At 52.1% G+C, this 21,191-nt stretch overlaps 1 protein-coding gene across 5 annotated transcripts in view; it reads right to left on the reverse strand.

Annotated features, from left to right (window-relative positions):
* Positions 1–21,191, reverse strand: part of CRAMP1 (cramped chromatin regulator homolog 1) — a 61,535-nt gene that overhangs the window by 24,088 nt on the left and 16,256 nt on the right. For all 5 annotated transcript variants that reach the window (XM_031658606.1, XM_031658605.1, XM_031658604.1 and 2 more), the window contains exons 4-6: positions 17,395–17,548; positions 11,799–11,882; positions 8,534–8,582 (exon numbers count right to left, since the gene is read on the reverse strand). In XM_031658606.1, the coding sequence (XP_031514466.1) occupies positions 8,534–8,582; positions 11,799–11,882; positions 17,395–17,548 (287 nt within the window). The remainder of the gene's footprint in view (positions 1–8,533; positions 8,583–11,798; positions 11,883–17,394; positions 17,549–21,191) is intronic.

Here is a 21,191-nt window from a genome sequence, read left to right on the forward strand (position 1 = left end):
ATAAATAAATAAAATAATAGTGGCTCACACTACTATTGTAGGCTTAGCTCTTTGGGAGGCCGAGGTGGGTGGATCAAGATGTCAGGATATCGAGACCATCCTGGCTAACATGGTGAAACCCCATCTCTACTAAAAATATAAAAAATTAGCCGGGCGTGGTGGCGGGCGCCTGTAGTGCCAGCTACTCGGAAGGCTGAGGCAGGAGAACGGTGTGAACCCGGGAGGCGGAGCTTGCAGTGAGCCGAGATGGCGCCACTGCACTCCAGCCTGGGCAACAGAGGGAGACTCTGTCTCAAAAAATAAATAAATAAATAATAAGACCAAACAAACAGTGAGGTCCCAATGGGCAGAAGGGTGGGGGCAGCAGCTGGGTTTCAGTAGCTATGGAAAGCTCAACAATCCCTCGTGCATGACAGCTACTCTTCCGTCTATCCATTAACCATGCCTCCACCCACCCACTCATGTGTCCATCCATCGATCCACTCACGTGTCCGTCTGTTCACCCACGCGCCCACCCAGCTACTGACTGAGTGCCTTCTGTGCTGGGAATCAAACACAGGATGCCAAAGAACAGAGTTGAGCTTGGGAAAGCCTGACCAAAGAGGCAAGAAGACGGCAGAAAAAAAGCTTCATGCCCTCAACCGCTTTCTGACTGTACAGATTTTCTGTCTTGAGGGATAATTTAGAGAGGATGAGTCCCCAGAGAACAACATGTTCTACTGAGACAAAATTCTTAAACCATCTGAACCCAGGTGAAATACACAGATAAGTGCCACAGCAGTTTTATGAACATTAATGGTGTCAGAGCAGGGCTGCAGCAGAAGGAACCAGGGGGAACATTGGTCAAAAGCAGTCAGTAAGCATGGAGTCAATTCTTTTTTTTATTTTTTATTTTTTTACTTTTGAGACGCAGTCTCGCTGTGTCGCCCAGCCTGGAGTGCAGTGGTGCAGTCTCGGCTCACTGCAACCTCAGCCTGCTGGGCTCAAGTGATCCTCCTGCCACAGCCTCCCAAGTAGCTGGGACTACAGGCACCCACCACCACCCCTGGCTAAATTTTTGTATTTTTAGTAGAGAAAAGGTTTCTCCATGTTGGCCAGTCTGGAACTCCTGACCTCAAGTGATTTGCCAGCCGCGGCCTCTCAAAGTGCTGGGATTACAGGCGTGCGCCACTGCACCCGGCTCAAGTCAATTCTAAAACAATCTCCTCCAATGAAGTGCTCTGGAAACAAATGGACGTTCCCGCTCACCGTTTTTTACTCCATCTGCCCCAAAACACAACAGTAGTAGGCAAGATTTAAACAGCTGGTGGAGCTGTGTCATGTGGCACCTGTGTTTTCAATAATCACATTTTCCGTTAAACTGCTATTTTGTGACTTCCTTTTTTCTTTTTCCTTCAATAAAACTAAGTGCACCCTTCTGCATTCATACGGAACCACTATGAGATTACAATCCTCCGTCTTCTTTTCTCAAATGGAAGTTCTACGACTAACCTGAGGCTGCGGCACTGAACAAGATGAAGAGCCATGTTAAAGTGCGAAAGTCAGGAGGACCCTTAGGCCTGGTCACAGTCCCGGGACATGGTCCACACCTCCCAACCCTCGCACCAGCCTGGAAGCTGTAGGACAGGCCAGGACTTTCCAGACAGGCCGGCACAGGGGTTGAAGAGGTGCTGCCTATAGAATAACCACAAGCTGACCTCTAAGTGAGCCCTCAAACAGCCCTCATACACCCCTGCATGAGTAGCTTTTTTTTTTTTTTTAAAGGCAGACTCTCACTCTGTCGCCCAGGCTGGAGTGCAGTGATGCGATCTTGGCTCACTACAACCTCTGCCTCCCAATCCAGGGCCTTAGGCGATTCTCATGCCTCAGCCTCCCGAGTAGGTGGGACTACAGGCATACACCACCACGACTGGCTAATTTTTGTATTTTTAATACAGATGGGATTTCACCATGTTGGTCCGGCTGGTCTCGAACTCCTGTCCTCCAGTGATCCACCCGCCTCGGCCTCCGAAAGTGCTGGGATTACAGACATGAGCCACCACGCCTAGGTGAATAGCATTTCAGAATAGAAACATCATTGCAGAATAGAATAGCATTTCTGAATCGAAAAGAGTAATTCCTCTATGTACACGGGAACCTGGCTTTCCTTTCTGACAGATTTATTTTCTTCTCTGCAAAGCCACTTGATAAATCTAATAAGCACATGCTAAACTTATGCCTCTGGGTCTGTGAACAACGTAGTAAGCTTCTGTTTTAGGTTAGGCCTTTACTCAATTCATTTAGTCTTTAGTTTAATTTTATAATTCTAAAATCAAAACAAGATTCACAGTTAATTGAAACAGGTCTGCATGAGAGGTAGGGGCAGCAGCAAGTCAAATACCCCAGTCGCCCTGGGGCTGAAATCCAGGGGTGGCCTCCCACAGGCACCTCACTCATTTTCCTGATCTCTCACCTTGACAGGTTTCCTGTTTGTTCATAAATACGAGTGTCTGCTGGTGAAAGAATGGTCACAAAAGTTGACAGAAGAGAAGGTCCAGAATGGACCCACATGGCACAGCCAACTGATGTTTGACAAGGGTGCAAAGGCCACTCAGTGGAGAAGGGACAGTCCTTTCAGATGATGCAGGTTGACACCCACAGGCAAAAAGCAAAGCTCCACCTACACTTCACATGGTACACAAAAGTTAATTCAAAGTAGATCATGGATTTAAATGTAAAACTAGAAAATTTCTAGAAGAAAACACAGGGGGACATCTCTGTGACCCTGGGTTAGGCGAAGAGTTCTTAGATGCCATATTAAAAGCATAAACCCAGAAGAAAACAGTGACAGACCTGACTTCATCAAAGCGAAGGACTTTCACTCTGTGCAAGACAGTAAGTCAACGAAAAGACAGGCCACAGTCTGGGAGGAAGTATTTGCAGATGGAGGATCCAACAGAAAACTTGTGTCTACAATGTACAAAGAATTCTCTAAACTCAAGAAGAAGAGGCAGCACAAGATACGAACGGGCACCTCACCAAAGACCCACAGATAGCAAATAAGCAGGAGAAAGACGCTCGGCGTCATGAGTCATCAGGGAAACACATGAAATCCACAGCACGATGCCACTCCACACCTACTAGGGTGCCTTTAGCAAGACAAACACTCCGAACACGCTGAGTGCTGGGGAGTGTGGGGAGCAAATGCAACTCTCCTGGAAGAGTCTGGCAGCTCCACGTAAAGCCAAACGCACACTCCCACCTCCTCCCCCGGGACCGAAAACCACGCTCAGCTCCATGTAAAGCCGAACGCACACTCCCACCCCCTCCCCCCGGGGCCGAAAACCACGCTCACACAAAAACCTGGAGGCACAGCCTGGTAACTTCTTCACCAACACTAACAAACTGCCAACAGCCCTGGGCACCTCCACTCGGAAGGGATAACAGAGTGCGACATGTCGACACCGTGGAACACGACCCAGCAGGTCAAAGCACAAGCTGCAGCAGATCCACAAGTCACCACGCAAGAGCCTCGAGGGCACACTGCTGAGTGGGGACGCCCATCTCAGAAGGCTGCACACCACGATTCCCTTTAGATGGCTTTCCGGAAAAGGCAAAATTACAGGGAATGGAGAGTGGCGCAGAGTGTGCCCGGGGCAAGGTGTGGGGGAGGGACAGAAGGGGACTTCGGGGTTGCTGGCAGTGTTCCGTATCTTGACAGCGGTGGCAGCTACGCAGATCTACGAATTTGTGAAAACTTCTAGGACTGTAAGTGAAGAGGCCAGTCTACAAAGACTAAGCCTAGGATGATTCCAATGTGACGACGACACTCTGGGAAAGGTGCAGCTAGAGACAGTGAGAGACCAGTGGCTGCTGGGGTGCAGCCAGAGAGAGAGACCAGAGACTGCTGGGGTGTAGCCAGAGAGAGAGACCAGAGACTGCTGGGGTGCAGCTAGAGAGAGAGACCAGAGACTGCTGGGGTGCAGCCAGAGAGAGAGACCAGAGACTGCTGGGGGCACTAGGAAGCAACAGGCAGAGCACAGGATGTTCAGGGCAGCAAACTGCCCCCGTGTGATGCCGGAAGGGTGGGCACATGTCATTACCCATCTGTCCAAACCCACAGAAGGCACAACGCTGAGTGGGCCTGTAAGTAAACTATGGACTCTGGGTGATGAAGAAGGGTCAAGGAAGGCTCATGAATTGTGACAAAAGGACCACACAAATGCAAATAGTTAATAACACCTGTAATCCCAGCACTTTGGGAGGTCAAGGCGGGAGGATAACCTGAGGTTGAGAGTTCAAGACCAGCCTGGCCAACATGGTGAAACCCTGTCTCCACTAAAAATACAAAAAATTAGCCAGGCGTGGTGGTGGGTGCCTGTAATCCCAGCTACTGGGGAAGCTAAGGCACGAGAATTGCTTGAACCTGGGAGGCAGATGGATGCAGTGAGCCAAGATCGCGCCAGTGCACTTCAGCCTGGGTGACAGAGCAAGACTCCGTCTCAAACAAAATAAAACAAAACAAAATAAACCAACACAGTGTTAATAACAGGGGAAATCATGTGTGGGGCAGGGGAGGGGCGCAGCTCTGTACACAATTTTTCTGTAAACTTAAAACTGCTCAAAAACTAAAATGTCTTAAAACAAACTTCCAGAACTGTATGACAAAAACCAAAAAGAAAAAAAGTTAAAATACTAAAGCAACAAATGGGTCAGGTGCAGAGGATCATGCCTGTAATATCAGTGCTTTGGGAGGCCAAGACGGGAGGGTCACTTGAGCCCAGGAGTTTGAGACCAGCCTGGGCTCTTTTGGTTTTAGAATTGTAAAGTTAAATTAAATTAATAGAGGCAAAATCCCACCTCTATTTAAAAAAAAGGAAAGAAAGAAAAATAACGTACACACCACACCACACCACCTCCAACAGCATCCCCATCTCTTCTCCACAGGGAACGAGAGGCACAGTTTTACCCAGAACAAGGGGCTCTCCTGCTGCAAACTCTACACTACCTTCCTGAGACAGTGGGAGCTACTGGAACTCCTCCTGTGCTCAGAGCCAGGCCTGGCCCAGCCCTCCAGCCTCAGCTCTGCACGCTTCCTCTCCCCTCCCCTCCTGAGGCTTCCATGACCCAGTTCCTCCTTCCCACCTTCCTTTCCCTGGGCCAGGTGATTCCCCAACTCTGTGTGTGGCCCCTGCTCGCTTCTTTCTTTAAGACCTTGGCCACCACCTTGGAAAAGCCTTCCCTAGATGCCCCAGGCAGGTTCCCTTCCTGCCAGTTGCCATGTCTGCACCCACCTGCCACGTGAATTTCACGGTAACTTTCATCCCCAGTTACTGTACATGCCTACACCACACACTAAGGTGACCTGCTCAATGGACCTGCATCAGCTGCCACACCACAGCTGTCACCACTGCATAACCAGCACCCATTCTTGTGCCAGGCACACACAGGTACCCAGACATTTCCAGAACCAATGATCACACTACTCAGCAGCCCTTCTGCCCCAGATCTCTCTATGGGTGCAGACAGAAATGTTTCCTTGCTGGTACCATGCTGTTCCAAACTTTTCTCCGTGTCTCACACCTCTCTGGAGGATGACAACACGACGGGTGAGGCTGTGGCCCAGAGAGCCCGGTGAGCGTGGCCAGGTCCCTTAGTGCAGGCTTCCACTCTCGCCGGGGCCTCCCGCAGCACTCTGTCCAGGAGCCAGCACTGCCTTCACCTGCCATTTGCCAAAATCCTTGGCTACACGGGCAAATTCTCCATCAGCGCCCACACCTGAGCCCACCCTTTCTTTTGCCACCTGCCCAGTCTTTTCCAGACAAAATGGTAGCCAGGTGGGCTCCCTTGACACTGGCTTCTGTAAGAAAAAGGGCAGTCAATCTTGCCATCCTGCTGACAGGCCCACCGCCCAGGCCCACACTCAAAGTCATCTCAGGGCCCCTCCACTGCGGGAGCACAGCAGAGGATGACAGCCGACACTCAGCCATGCCGCCTTCTGGCCAGCATGCCCAACATGTGGCCTGGAGGAGCTGAGGACCCACGCCAGTCTCCCTCTTCATTTGGTTCTCAGAGTGGCAGATGGCATGACTGTAAATGGCACCAAGCGTGCTGCGTAAGCTCATGCCACATTTCAATGCCGCTGTCCACGCACCTGCTGGATGAGGCTGGAGGGGCGCTGCTGTACATGCTACTGAGGACAGACATAGCCCAGGCCCATGCCTGCTCCTTGCCCTCCCTCAGCAGAACCACCTGAGGGTTTTTTTTTCTTTTTTTTCCCCCCTCCAGATGGAGTCCTCCTCTGTTGCCCAGGCTGGAGTGCAGTGGTGCAATCTTGGCTCACTGCAACCTCCGCCTCTTGGGTTCAACCAATTCTCCTGCCTCAGCCTCTCAAGTAGCTGGGATTACAGGTGTCTGCCACCATAACTAGCTAATTTTTGTATTTTTAGCAGAGATGGAGTTTCACCATGTTGGTCATGCTGGTTTCAAACTCCTGACCTTGTGATCCACCCGCTTTGGCCTCCCAAAGTGCTGGGATTTCAGGCAGGAGCCACCGCACCCGGCCAACCTGAGGGTTCTTTATACCAAAAGGCACTTCCCCTCTGCACACTTTAGCGAGCACCTCTAGTCCTGCAAGCCACAACCCTGTCATCACTCAGGAAACTACACAGCCCATAATCAAAGCCCCCCAGTTGTCCCTAGAATGCCCTTTGTAAGTATTTCCTTCTCTTTTCCTTCCTTGGTTTTTGTTAAAGGCCCAAGACCTCAACAAAGCTACTACCTGCATTTGTTTGTCAAGTGTCTCTGGGCCCTGGGAACTGCCTGTGCCTGTGTCATCAGAAGGAATCTATTTCTTAAATAAGTTCTCCTGCAGATGGCGCTGCAGATGCCCACCATGCCCCCGCTGAGCAGCACATCTGTGCTATGGCAAAAGGAATGCTCATCGGACAGGCCACACCATGCACTGTCCTCAAGCATAAAACAAAGATCCCAGAACTCTGGCTTCATTCCATGAATCATGGAGGAAACGAAATAAAAGGTGAAGTAAGATTTGCCCCAAGTCCAGATCCTGGGGCAGTGTTTTCCCTCACGGGACAGCCCCTTGCCTACTGGTTAGGTGACATCAGAAACTATCTAAGCCCTGGATCTTGGGCCTTCTGAAGACAGTTCCTCCAATGTGCCCAGTGCTGCTCAGGCTAAGCCAGATACTGCCTGAGGGAGGTAGAGCAGGAGCGAGAGTGGGAAGGAAGCAGGGCTCTGACGCTGGGAGGGGTGCCTGGGCAAGGTGGTGAGCACCCTCCCCATGGCCGGTGGCCCCTGGCTGTACCCTAGACCCACTCTGGGAAGTCTGCTCAGTGTTGGGGCAAGCTACACTTTCTGGTGACTGTGGTCACCCAGTTACAGTCGTTGGCTGCAGGCTGGTAGCAGCTCACACAGAGCCTGGGAATCATGCCCAACACCTGCTGTGCTGGGACTGGACGGAAGGCCTGTGCTGGCCCAGCAGGCACTACTCCCACTGGGCCAAGGAGGGCTCCCAGGTCATCAGACACAAGCCTAGGGGAGAAGGGCCAAGGGGAAAAGCAACCAGAGGCCCAAGGCTAAAGTGCTATGGATGGAAGAGAGATGGGTAAGGGCTTCAGGAGTGGGTGCAAGGGCAGGGCACACCCACAAAGATCGGGGCCGGTTGTGCAGACCCAATATCTGGGGTTCAGTGAACTGGGAGCAGCCAGCCAGGCTGCCGGGACAGCTCTGGTGTGGTCAGTGGGCGGGACAGATCTAAGACGGGATGGCCACCCATGAGGACCCACACCAGGTGAGAAATGCACATGCACAGAACCCCACCAGGCTGTGCATTGGGAACCCCTAGGCTGTGGAACGGGAACCCCCCCAGGCTGAGGAGTGGAGACCTCCAGGCTGTGGAGTGGGGACCCCCGCAAGCTGTAGAGCAGGGAACCCCCAGGCTGTGGAGTAGGGTAGCAGGTCCCTGCCCTGGAGTGCAGCCCAACAGCAGCAACTGGGCAGATGTCGACCGGACCATCAGGGGCCCGGGTGTTTGTGTGGCCAGGAGAGCACGTACCCTCTCGGGAGTCAGGTGTGTGAGGGAAGGAGAGCAGCCAGTCGGAGACAGAAGCATCCGGGGCACGAGAAGGCAAGGAAGCTGTCAGAAGTGGCCCAGAACACGACAAAAATGCAATGGAAAGAAGAGGCCCTAGAAGCTGGGGTCCAGCCCCACAGCACGCACAAAGGTGGAGGAAAAGGAGCACAAAAAGCGGGGCCCTGAGGGCTGCGTCGAGACCACAACGGCCAGCCAGAGACCCTCAGGAAGGAGGGGGCCAGAGAGGGCACTTCCTTCCCTCCCTGGGGCAGGTACAGGCTTCGGGCGCAGTCATCGCTCCCTGGACCCAGCGTCTTTTGTTGGGACTGAGCACGTAACTGACAGGTGATGAGGTTTTAGCTCGGAAGGTCCCCACTGAGAACATTTCAGCTTCTGCATTTTAGAGGATAAACACAAACACCCAGAGAAGTGACGTTTCACACGGAAACTGGGACTTACCCAACCTGAATGAGTTCATTCAGCTTTGTCGCATTCTTGTCATCCATACCTTTAAATGGAAAAAATAAATAAATGAGACCATGATGTAGTTAGGAGCAAAGCCACTGAAGATTCCCATACAATTCTGCTCAATATAGACTCAAATCCCATTACCAAATATAAAGTTCCTCTGGAATAAAAGCCCTACGGTAGCTGCAGCCCCTCCCTCAAAGTCACACATTCGAGTCAGCTGCCCTGGTCGCCCCCTGCTCACCTGAAAGACTAGCACACCCCGGCCTGGCCCCCTCCCCAGGCAAGCCCACTATCCAGCCTCTGCCCTACTGATCTGTCCTCCCAAAAGCTCCCTCCTAGGTCCCCCAGCGCCGGCCTTCCACTCATCCCTATGTGCCTGGCTCGATAGCTGCTTCCTGCAGGCACCACACCTGCCCGCACACACTTCCTGCTGGGCTCGTACTGACAGTGTCTGGTGATGACCCTCCGGCCCACAGTGTGGAACTCCCAGGGCACCCAGAGTCCGCAGAATGAAGACTCTGACACCCTCTGAGTTTCCCAGAGCAGAAGCCCCATTTCCTGTGACCTGCTTGGGACCCTTCACTATCTTCAAGATGTGCAAGAAAGCAACTACAGTACGTTAACGGGAGAAACTTGGTTGTGGGTACTTGGGTGTTCATTGTAAAATTCTTTGAATTCTTCTGCATGTTTTGGTGAAAAAACTCCACAAATGGCCAGGCTGAAAACCAAAACCATAGACAAAACTGTCAAAGCAGCCAGAGACAGACAATGCACCTGGCACGGAGGAATGAGGACACAGATGACCACTGACCCCTCTCATCAGAGCAGCACAGGCTAAGAGGCAGCAGACAACGGCGTCAATGTGATGAAAGAACGAACCCGTTAGATCAGAATTCTCTATCCGGCAAATACATCTTTTAAGAATGAAGATGAAATACAGAGTTTTCAGATAAATAATAACTAAGAATTCACAGCCGGCACAACCACATGGAAAAAAATAAAGGATGTTTTTCAGAAAGAAAGGAAACAAAGCCAGATGGAAACGGAACTTCAGGAAGGAATGAAAAGCACCGGAAAGGGCTCTCGTCGCCAGGCGAGGCACCAAGAAAGGAACCGGTCATGGAAACCGGCCAAGCAAGGCATGCCACGGGGTCACCGTGCCCCACCTCGCCTGCTCCCGGATGAAGGGTTGGAAGCCTGGGAGCAGGGTGCCCCTCACTCAGCAATCGAGTCATTTATTTTCATCAAACTTGAGCATCCTTATGAGGCAGGAGAATAGGGTCTAGAGGCAGGGAACCTAAGGCCAATTCACACTGACTTCCTAGAACTAAATCAAAAGGAAAACCCCAACTTTCACACCTAAGTAACAAAAGGACCAGACTCTACTCCCTTTGCAATTCCCTCCCCTTCTTTCTGCATGCCAGATGGGAAAATGAAAGTATCTCTGATTGGTGGCAGAAAGCAGCAAGCAACCAGACATTTACATAGGAGTGTAACTTTGTACCTTCACTGCAGCCTGATTGGTTGCTTTCAGCTGGGGAAAAAGTCTTCCCAAGACTGGGGCCAAGTCTTCCTTTGCAAAGAAGTGTAACTTTGTAACCAGTTTAGTCTCTGATTGGTTGTTTTCCACAACCAATCAGACGCTTGCATAGGGTGTAACCTTTGTAACTTCACTTAAGCCTCTGATTGCGAGCCACTACTTCATTTACATAGGGTGTACAGGGAGCAAGCCAATGGGAAACCTCTAGAGGGTATTTAAAACCCAGAAACTTCTCTAAGAAGGCTCTTGAGCCCCTACATCAGGGCCCACTCCCACCCTGTGGTGTGTACTTCGGTTTTCAATAAATCTCTGCTTTTGTTGCTTCATTCTTTCCTTGCTTTGTTTGTGCATTTTGTCCAATTCTTTGTTCAAAATGCCAAGAACCTGGACACCCTCCACCTCTCAGAAGCTCTAGGTCGGAAACCAGGAACAAGTAGTGGTGCAAAAGGACCAGGCAACAAGGAGTGGATATGATTAAGACGGCGTTTTCCTTTCTCTGGGGAAGATGAGAGCTGGGAGAGCTGTGGTGTAAACTCCTTGGGGCCTGGGATGCTTCCTTCCCGAGGCTGAGAGAGCGCAGATGAAAGGCAGCAGGAATAGGCATGAGGAGCTGGGACACAAGGCCCATGGACATGGGTGCAGGCTGGGACAGGCAGGCTGGAGGAGGGAAGAGAAGGAGTGGCTGGATCCACAGGGGACAGACCCAGTGGGGAAGTGCAGGAGGGCAGGGCCTCCCACACACAAATGCCACACTAGATTGCAGCAGCCACTCCGCAGGACACAGCAAGGTGTGGAGGGACAGCAAGGGGTCAGAGTGTGGCGCAGGCCGGGCACAGACAGGGCGACTACTCCATATCTGTCCTCTCAGCCCCACCACCCACCTTGAGCTGTGATATGCTAGCTGGCGTGGTGGCGCAGTATCCCACAGAACCTGTGAAGCAGCCCCGTGGGTGTGCACCCCTGCAGTGCCCACGGGACAGCCCAGGCATACTCTCTTCTGTGAAGTCAGGCAGAAGAAGCAGGGCTGAGGGACACTGGGCACAAGCACCTGGTAAGGCTACATGTCCCTACCTAGAGATCATGTCAAAAAAGTCTAAAGGGAACCTGGTCCTGAGGAGACGACTGGAACAAATCCAAGCAAGGCCCTGAGTGAGGAAGGCCTGGGCGCGTCGCAGTGTCTCAGAAGCCCTGGCAGTGCGGCCGCTCTACGTCAAAGACACCGAGGGAGACTCCACAGTCACATCCAGGGCAACGGCCCTTGACAGAAGCCCTGACTGATATTTTGGGATGTTTTAGAAAATCTGAATATGGGCAGAAAATTAGGTAAGATGACTGCTCCTGTTTGGTAAATGCTGAAAGTCTAGGTGTGACCATGGCATCAAGGCTACACAGGAGAAATGTGCTCTGAGGTGAGCCGGTGGAGGTATTCTGGGCTGTGGCGTAACATAGTCGAGTGGAATGCAGAGAGTGTGGACACGTGTGCACGCGAGCACATGTGATGTGCATGGTCCAGGAAGACAGCAAATGTAGCCAATGTCAGCAACAGGTCCTTCTAAGCCAAAGAGCATGGCCGCCATCATATTCTTCACCTCTTCTATTAACATTTTTTCAAGATAAAAGTTAGAGGGAAAATAGAAGCAACTCTGGGCACTAGAGCCCGAAAGTGACAAGGACAGGACGAGCCGTGGGCAACCCCACAGGCAGCGTACTCACAGCCCCCGATCTTCTTGCGCAGCTCGCCATAGCAGATCAGGCCATACAGTTCCTGGGACGACTTCTTCAGGCCTCGAGAGAACACTGAGAGACAAAAGAGAAAGTGGCTTTAGAGAAGGGAACAGGAGGCGCTGCCTGACTCGGGCGTGGGAGCCACGCCGGGCTCACGTGGTTTCTTGGATCTGCTCCCTGTACCCTGGTCACGCAAGCTGTCAACCACAGGGGACACTGGGCAGAGTGTATAGAACACGGTGCTGTGTTTGCAATTTTCAAAATAAAAAGTTAAACCAAAGTGGGGGGTTAGAAATTTACCCCTAATAGACAGAGGAAAGGTCCCCTGGAGGAGAAAACACAACACCCAGAACAGCTGGTTCTCGTGGAGGCAGCGGATGTGGCCAACACTAAACCTGTCATCCATCTCTGCACACAGGTGAGGCCAGCGGCTCTGCAACCTGGATGCTGCCTTCCTGCCTCACCTGTGCCCTCCCGTGACAGTGGATCTACACAGCCCAGGCCCAAGCGGGAAGAGGAGCCAAGGACAGGTGCTCACCCCTGCCTGACTTCTATTCTCCTTCCTCAGTAAGAGGCTCTGTTTTTTGTTTTTTTCTTTTCTTTTTTTTGGAGACAGGGTCTCACTCTCTCGCCCAGACTGGAGTGCAGTGGCACGATCTTGGCTCACTGCAACCTCTGCCTCCCAGGCTCAAGAGATCTCCTGCCTCAGCCTCCCAAGTAGCTGAGATTACAAGTGCACACCACTATGGCCTAGCTAATTTTTGTATTTTTAGTAGAGACAAGGTTTCACCATGTGGGCCAGGCTAGTCTTGAACTCCTGACCTCAAATTATTCACTTGCCTGAACCTCCCAAAGTGCTGGGATTACAGGCATGAGCCACCACGCCCGGCCAAGACCGCTGTTTTATTTGGGAGGCAAACAGGCTGGGACAGGACAGCTGGTTGTGGCTACATCACTGGAAGTAGTGGAGACTTCCAGAAGCCTGCTTGAAGAGCCTGATTTGGGCAGGAGGTTTCCCTTTTCCCACCCCTCTTTCCTCAATAGTCACTGCCTGGAGCTGTCACCAAGGACAGCCAAGCACAAGAACAGGAGGCACCTGGGTCCTGCCTGCCCTGGGCGCCAGCCTCTAGGTGTCTCTGCCACAAGACAGCCAATTCTGAGGCATTTGGGCCACTGCTATTTTGCATTTTGTTACTGTATTACACCAGACCTAATCCTGCTAGGGAAACCAGGTGACAACACAGTCCAGGCCCCTTGGGGTCACTTCACAGAGCAGGGGTGAAGGCCATCGTCCCCTCTACTCTCACAATTATCCTCTCTAGTTCTCTCCTCAGAGACCTGTTCTCAAGGCTCTAAGACTGGTAAACGGAGAAACAGGCTTTCAAGATACGAGGAGGATTCTGGACCATGGTACACTGCTAAGTACAGGCCAGCTGCTCTCAAAGGCTCTTCTGAGAGAAAGACCTAAGGGCTCATCAGACTTTTTTCTTTCTTTTTTTGAGACGGAGTTTCGTTCTTGTTGCCCAAGCTGGAGTGCGGTGACGCAATCTCCGCTCACTGCAACCTCCACCTCCCGGGTTCAAGGGATTCTCCTTCTCCTGCCTCAGCCTCCCAAGTAGCTGGGATTACAGGCATGCATCACCACATCCTGCTAATGTTTGTATTTTTAGTAGAGACAGGGTTTCACCATGTCAGTCAGGCTGGCGTCAAACTCCTGATCTCAGGTGATCCGTCCGCCTCGGCCTCCCAAAATGTTGGGATCACAGTGTGAGCCACCACGCCGGCCTCATCAGACTTTCTTAAAGGAGCCCATGACTCAGGAAGCTTTAAGAGCCACTATTCAGTAGACAAGCAAAATGTGGCCATCCACCCAGTGGAAAATTATCCAGCCATAAAAAGGACTGGCACACACTACACCACAAACGAACCCTGAAACCCAACGCTGAGTGAAAGGAGCCAGGCACAGAAAGACATGTAGCATGTGATCCCATTTCTATGAAACGTCCGGAGTGGAACGATCCAGAGAGACAGGAGGTAAACTGAGGGCTCCCAGCACCAGGGTACAGGGCTTCCTTCTGGGCAGTGGATATATTCTGCAACTAGAGAGCGGCAACGGCTGCATCACCTTGTAAGTACATTAAGAACCACTAAGTTGTACACTTTAAAAGGGTGAATAATATCCCCATTTCTAAAATATGTTTTTAAAAGTCCACTATTTGAAATGACAAAAAGAGAAACACCCACAACCCAGAGAGAAGAAAGCAGCACCAGAAGCAAGACAGTGCAGACGAGCGGCCCCTGGGGAGGTGAGACGTGGGACAAAGCAGGGCCTCTGGCAGTGTCCCTGATGCCCTGCCTGGCCCCACGGCCTCCGAGGCGACACCTCATGTTTTGTTCCACACTCAGGGACAGGAACCAAGCTTACCTCATCCAAATTTTGAGTTTGTGACACAAAATCTCCACCGAGCAATGGACAGCAGCAGGGAGCCGCAGATGTGCATGGAAACCACAGGAGATTAATACAACGAACACACACGCAAGGCCATGGCTCCCAAGCTGGGGGTGGAGTCAGTCCCTTTCACGCTCCTCACTTGCCACCACTCTGCGTCTTACTCCACCCGACAAGTCAGACAAACCCATGATAAAGTGCGCGCGGTGCGCTCTTCCAAACCCCAAAGCACAGGCCGGGCGCGGCGGCTCATACCTGTAAGCCTAGCACTCTGGGAGGCAGAGGCCGGGTGCGGTGGCTCATGCCTGTAATCCTAGCACTCTGGGAGGCAGAGGCAGGTGGATTGCCTGAGCTCAGGAGTTCAAGACCAGCTTGGCAACATAGTGAAACCTCATCTCTACTAAAAAATATAAAATTAGCCGGGTGTGGTGGTGGTGCGCACCTGTAATCCCAGCTACTCGGGAGGCTGAGGCATGAGAATCACTTGAACCTGCGAGATGGAGGTTGCAGTGAGCTGAGATTGTGCCATTGCACTCTAGCCTGGGCAACAGAGCAAGGCTCTGGCTCAAAAAAACAAAATAAAACAAAACTCCAAAGCACGCTAAAAATACATGTAACATAAAAAAGTTGCCACTCTGTTTGATATGCATGCCACTCTGCTTAATGTGACAGTCCATGGGGCCAGTCACTTCACAGTGTCCTGGTGGCCTCCAGCTGGGCAAGTCAGCATCGGGTGCCCCAATGCCGCTGCACGCTGGCACGGAGGCAGGCGGCCCTGCTGAAGAGAAAATCAGGGCCATCAGAGAACTCGGGAGAACAGTGAGCTCAACAAGAAGGTGGCACATCATGTGGGGTCAAGCCAAAGATGCACGAAAAGGAGACACCAAGGCTGCAGGAGCCTGCTGTGTCAGATCAGGAAGAAGGGGAGACAGGGAGAGAGGGAAGCACAGAGGCCCACACGGAGAAGGGGAAAGGACCTGTGTCGTTGGGTGTGACCCCCAGAGAGGTGTGAGGGAGCATTTACTCTTCACCCTAGACGGAGAGAAGGGCCAAAGAGGAATGAGGCCTCCTCACACCAGGAAGTTTAGGATTAGGAGGTTGTTTAACAGAGAAACCACCTTAGGATTAGGAGGTTGCTTAACAGTGACAAAATTAAAAAAGAAATGTTTGCTTTGACTGCCTTCTGAAATAGACTTGGCAGAAAGCTTGGGTTGGCAAGTAGAATGTGCATTTGAACCTCAGAAGAGGAGATGAGTCTACGCCGGGAGTCTGAGGGTCCCAAGACGCTCCCCATCCTGCCCGCCGGTGGTTCAAGCAAAGCACGCTGGACTGAAGCTCCTGGAATCCCATCCCTCTCTCTATACCTCGTCTACTAAATAGCTGCCCAGTCCCCTCCACTGCTGGCCACCTTCCCCGTGGAGAGCTTTCCAAGACCAGCCACAGTGGATGGCAGATCCGCTCTCATGGACTGACTTTTTTTTTTTTTTTTTTTTGCGACGGAGTCTTGCTTTGTCGCCAGGCTGGAGTGCAGTGGTGCAATTCTCCTGCCTCAGTCTCCCGAGTAGCTGGGAGTACAGGCGCGCACCACCACGCCCGGCTAATTTTTGTATTTTTAGTAGAGATGGGGTTTCACCATGTTGGCCAGGACGGTGTTGATCTCTTGACCTTGTGATCCGCCTGCCTCTGCCTCCCAAAGTGCTGGGATTACAGGCGTGAGCCACCGCACCCGGCCTGTTGTTCAAAAGGGCACTAATGAACAGTGCAAAGGACAGACGACACAGGAAGAGGCTGACAGTGAAGTCAGTGCTGCGTGCCACTCTGGAAGGCACGAGGCCACTCACCACAACCTGACATTAATTACAACAGTCTTGGATGACAGGATCCAACCAGTGCTGAGATTTCAAATCAACAAGTGAGCTGAACATGAGAAGACCAGCATAGGCATCAAATATAGGACAAAACGGAATTGATGTGCCATAAATAGGTGAAGTCAGCAGAAAATCTTACGTTAATGGTCACACGGATACAAAAGCAAACAAACAAAACCACATCGGCAGCAGACCCGAATCAAGGGGTGCCCCTAATGTGCAGAGACTAACAGCCGTTTCCATGAATCTCCAGAAATAGCAACAATCTCCCAGTGAAGGTTCTTCAGTGGAGAAGTTGTGTGGTGGGCAGGGAGTGTCTGCGGCCCTCAGGGCTCTGCCCAATCACACAGGGGAGCTGGGTCCTGGCTCTTCCCAAAGCTCTGGGCAATGATGATGCACCATGGTCAAGATGCCATAACCCACCCAGAGGACACCACACGAATGGCCAAGGCAAGTACTTTAGGTCACCACGAGGCATAAGCAAGGGCACAAGGAGTGGCAGCATGGCCACAGTCCAAGTACCCCGGGTCAGAATGTGAGATATCTGAAAGAAGGGTCAGAAGGCAGAGGGGTGTCCTGGGGGTGCATCTGGAAGGACCATGCTGTGCGTGAAGCTGCAGGAATGAAGAGCAGGGCCCAGCACAGGTACGCTGCTGGAGACGTGGTTCTGATAGGCAGAGGCAGGAGGCGGCTAAGCCTTCCGGGGACAGAGATGGTGATGGACAGAGCGTCATCCCGAGAAGCCACCAGCAGCCAAAGGGTGCTCTGAGCCAGAAGCCAGAATTGTACCTGGGGATGACTTGGTCCCGTGACTAAAGAAGGGCCTGCACAGATCTGGGTCCCAGTATAGAGGGCGAGAGGCCTAGGGAGGCTGGCCATTCCCCAGGCAGACCAGCGCCAGGCACGGTGCCTGCGGCCCAAGCCCCTCGCCGGACCATGGTGCTATCATTTGCAGTGGAGACCACAGGCTTCAAGTGAGCCAGGGACCCAGAACTCACACACACACAGAGCCACTGGAAACCCACAGAACATAGCTCAGAAAAGCAGTGGTAAGAACCCTGGAGCACAGGATGCCACTTGCTGACAACTTGGTTTGACTTAGACGGCACATGATCAGTCAAAGCTCTGCAAGGCAAGGAGCCCCACGCCGAGTGGCTGGTGAGAAAATGCCAGAAAGCAGGTCCGGCCGGCTTGCTGGAAGCTGCGCTCTGAGCAGAAGCTGGCCCTGCCTGTGGGCACCCCCAAGCCTGGCCCGCGGCGCACTCACCGTGGTCAAAGTCGATGTACTTGGTGATCTTGTGCCAGGTGCGGTAGTAGAAGTGGCGGACCTGCTCCTTGTTCTTCACCATGCTGGCTGGCTTGCCTTTCTTCTTGTACTTCAGCGCAATGTTGTTCTGAATCGCTTCAAAGTCTTTCCCATGCTGGAAAATAAATTCCATGATAAATGTAGAGGGGTTAAAACAATGTAGCTTTCTGTGCGAGCTGGACCCTTTCCAAGGTTCCAGGAAAGGAGAAAGGAGGCAGGCTGTGGACCAACAAGCTGCCCTTCCCAGCTCTTATCTGTGTATGAACTTCAACTTCGATTCCCTAGAACCTTAGGTTTTAATCAGGATAAAGGAGCAATGGGACCAGGAACAGAAGTATCAGAGCACAGGGATACCAAAGAGGCAAGCACCCTAGACAGGAGAAACATAAAGCTCATCACTTGGACAAATGGCTTAATGGCTAGAGTTCTTCAGAGACCATGAAATGAGACACCTCCATGAAGAAAAGCTCTGGAAGAGAAGCAATGTAGTCATTACGGCATCTTAAAGAACATATCGGAAACATCCTCACTGCTTTAATCCGACAAAAAATATTCCATATTCAAACAAGGACAGCAAACGTGAACATTTAGTAAGTGAACTGCACAGAATATACTGATTATACCTGGAGGCCAACCCTTCTTTAAATACTTCTGTGCAAAAGCTGCGTGTGACTTAGACTTTCAGAAAAGAACTTGTGTTCCACAGAACAGCCTCACCTCAGTGCTGCTTCAGGCACTGCCATAGAGAACCGAGTGTCTGATCATGTCATCAAAGCCAAGCTCCTAAGCACTGGCAGGGCTCCGCAGCAACCAGCACTCTCAGCGCCCAGGCCTTGGTTTCTAAATACCACTTTGCAAAGGGAAGCTGGGCTCCCAGGAGAAACAGCCGACTGCACAGCAGTGAGCAGCCACTGAGTCTGCAATGCCTGACGGCACCAGCACATGAGAATACACTGGTAGGCGATGGGGACGTGAGAAGAGGACATGGGAGCCAGCACGAGGCTCCCAGTGGCCAAATGGGGTACCAACAAAGTGAGAAAGCCAACAATGGCATGACGGATCATGACCCCCAGAAGAAAGCCAGCATCTGCCAGTCTACACGGTGCAGGTAACAGAGTAACTACACATGTGGGGGAGAAGACAGGGCTCTTCTGGGCACAGGACTCCCACTCAGCAAACGCAGAAAGAATAAAGGAAACAGAAGGTCCTCACCGTGAGCAAACACCACAGTAACAACTGCTTCGGGGGAAAGCCAGCGACGGCCGCTGAAATCAGTGGGAGCAAAGAATGATGAGAAACACGGTATTTACACAGCCTCAAAGCCAACCCAGCCATGGTGAGACCTGGCGGAGGCCACCTGAGGGCAGCGACCACGGCAAACACCACTGGGACGGAGACAGAAAGAACACAATGGGCCGCCAACTGGATGCGCCAAGAGGGACACAGTATCACTGTTGTGGAATTCTTGATAGAAATGTGTAACACGGAATCATGAGGAAACGGCAGATCAACCCAAACTGACACAAGGGACATTCTACAAACCAACACGCTGTGAGTCTCCACAAGTGTTGAGGTCATCAAAGACAAAAAAAAAAAAACCATGCAAACAAAAAACAAAAACCCAGGAGCTGTCCCAGGTTACAGGAGACAGAGGAGTTTGGGCAGCCGAGTATGGTGCAGCGTTCTGGCCAGGCTGGACCTGAGTGGGACCCTAGTTACTCTGAATCCCGCCTGCAAAGGAGCAGGGAGGGCCGTGTCTGTGCTCATATCCTCACTGCGGCCGCCGTAACGCTGTGGAGGCAGGGTGGAAGGGAACTGCTTTGTGCTGTTTTTGCAACTTTTTAAAAGTCTGAAATGTTTCAAAATGAAAAGTTAAGGGAGCCAGGTAGTGGCTTGTGCCTGTAATCCCAGCACTTTGGGAGGCTGAGGCAAGGGAATTGCTTGAGCCCAGCAGTTTGAGACCAGTTTGGGCAACATAGTGAAACCCCATCTCCACAAGAAACTTAAAAATTAAGCCAGGCATGGTGGCACATGCCTGTAGTCCTAGCTACTTGGGAGGCCGAGGCGGGAGGATCATCACTTGAGCCCAGGAGGTCAAGGTTGTAGTGAGCTATGGCACCCCTGCACTCCAGCCTAGGTGACAAAGCAAGACTGACTCTCAAAAAAAGATGTTTTTTTTAATTAAAAACAAAAAACATGCTGATTAAGGGGTAGTAACTGGGGAGTGGGATCCTCAGGGAAATGGGAACCTGGGGACTGGCAGGGGCTGGCCCCCAACCCTGTCCATCTCAGAAGACTCTTGGCAACTGGGGGAGCGTGAGGTGACTGGAGGGGCCGGAGGGGAGGCGGCACTGTGCTTGGCACATTGACACATTTTAGGATCTGTAACGCCCAGCAACACAGGCTGGACGGGGTGAAGACGGAAGCTGCTGTGGGCTGGACGGTGGGCCTGGAAGGCTGGCACCTCAGTCTGGGTGCAAAAATGAAATGAAAAATTAAAAACTTTAGAAAAAGTAAAACTTATTCATTGTTTTCAAAAGGAATGGCAGGTAAAGCATAAAGAGGCGAAGCAGCATGAAGGGCTTTCCTGCAGGGTCCAGGCAGGCCCAGCCCTCCCCACACTCCCTGGGCCTTGGCGAGAACCATGATGAAGCAACTTGATGGCTTCTGCATGTCACTGCAGGGTCGTCTACTCAGAGGTTCCCTGAGAACCCGGGTTCCAGGCCTCCTGCTCGCCTGTTCTTAACCTCTGCGGCCTCCTAAAGTCCCAGGGCATCTGTGTTGCGCCTGCCGTGTGTCTCCAAGGCAGCAAGCCCCACCAGACTTTTTCTTATTCTCAGTGTGACAAGACTGCTCTGTCCTGAGTCAGGAACCAGATACATAGATGCTAACAGCAATGAGAACAAAAGACAGGCAGGGCTGAAAGTCTGAGGAAGCTGTCTGGGGTGAAGAGACATCTGCAGTGTCCACAGAGCTGTGGAGATGGTAACAGGCTGAGGATGCCCCCGGCTGCCTGTGCACAGACGGTGAAGGCGTAGGTGGGGACAGAGAAGGGGAGCACCACGAAGCACAGAGGCCAGAGCAGAGGCCGCAGTCATTGTGCAGACAGTGAGAAGGAAGCACAGGACGCTGGCTGTGTGGCTGTCAGGTAGGAAATCAAGAACTGTATGGCAAAAACAAGCACGGACGATGGACGGATATAAGCAGGAACAGGAACATGAAATGAAGTCCGGGCTGGGTCTGTGCAGACCTGCCACAGAAATGGAAGGGTATTCAGAGGAAGGAGGCCAGTGCCCTGCCACAGGTGAATGCCCTCCCTGCCACAGGGAGAAGTCTGGACGGGCTGTAACTGGACAGGCGCCAATCTGAGCATGCCCAGCACTGCCCAAAGTAGGGTGGGCAGGGGCACCACTCTCGCCTGAGGAGCAGCTGAAGCAGGAGAGAATTCAGTCCATGATCAGGAGTGACCAACTGAGGCCCAGTGACGGCCGTGGGGTCCCTGCATCCAGTCGGGCCCCAGCCAGCCTAGCTGCACCCCTCCCAGGGAGGCATCAAAAAGGCAGCAGTGGCCATGACAGCATGGCAGGAGCCGCACTTCTCAGAGCAGAGGCCTGTGCCCAGCCACCGTCACCCCACAGCTCCAGGGTTCAGTCACACCTGCCACTGGCCAGTCAGCCATACATCAAGACCCCACCAGAGGCCCACATTGTTTTGATGAGACTCACAATGCAGAAATAAAACGTGTTAGGCCACATGCA

Source organism: Papio anubis, chromosome 18 (assembly GCF_008728515.1).
Source record: "Papio anubis isolate 15944 chromosome 18, Panubis1.0, whole genome shotgun sequence".
NCBI lineage: Eukaryota > Metazoa > Chordata > Mammalia > Primates > Cercopithecidae > Papio > Papio anubis.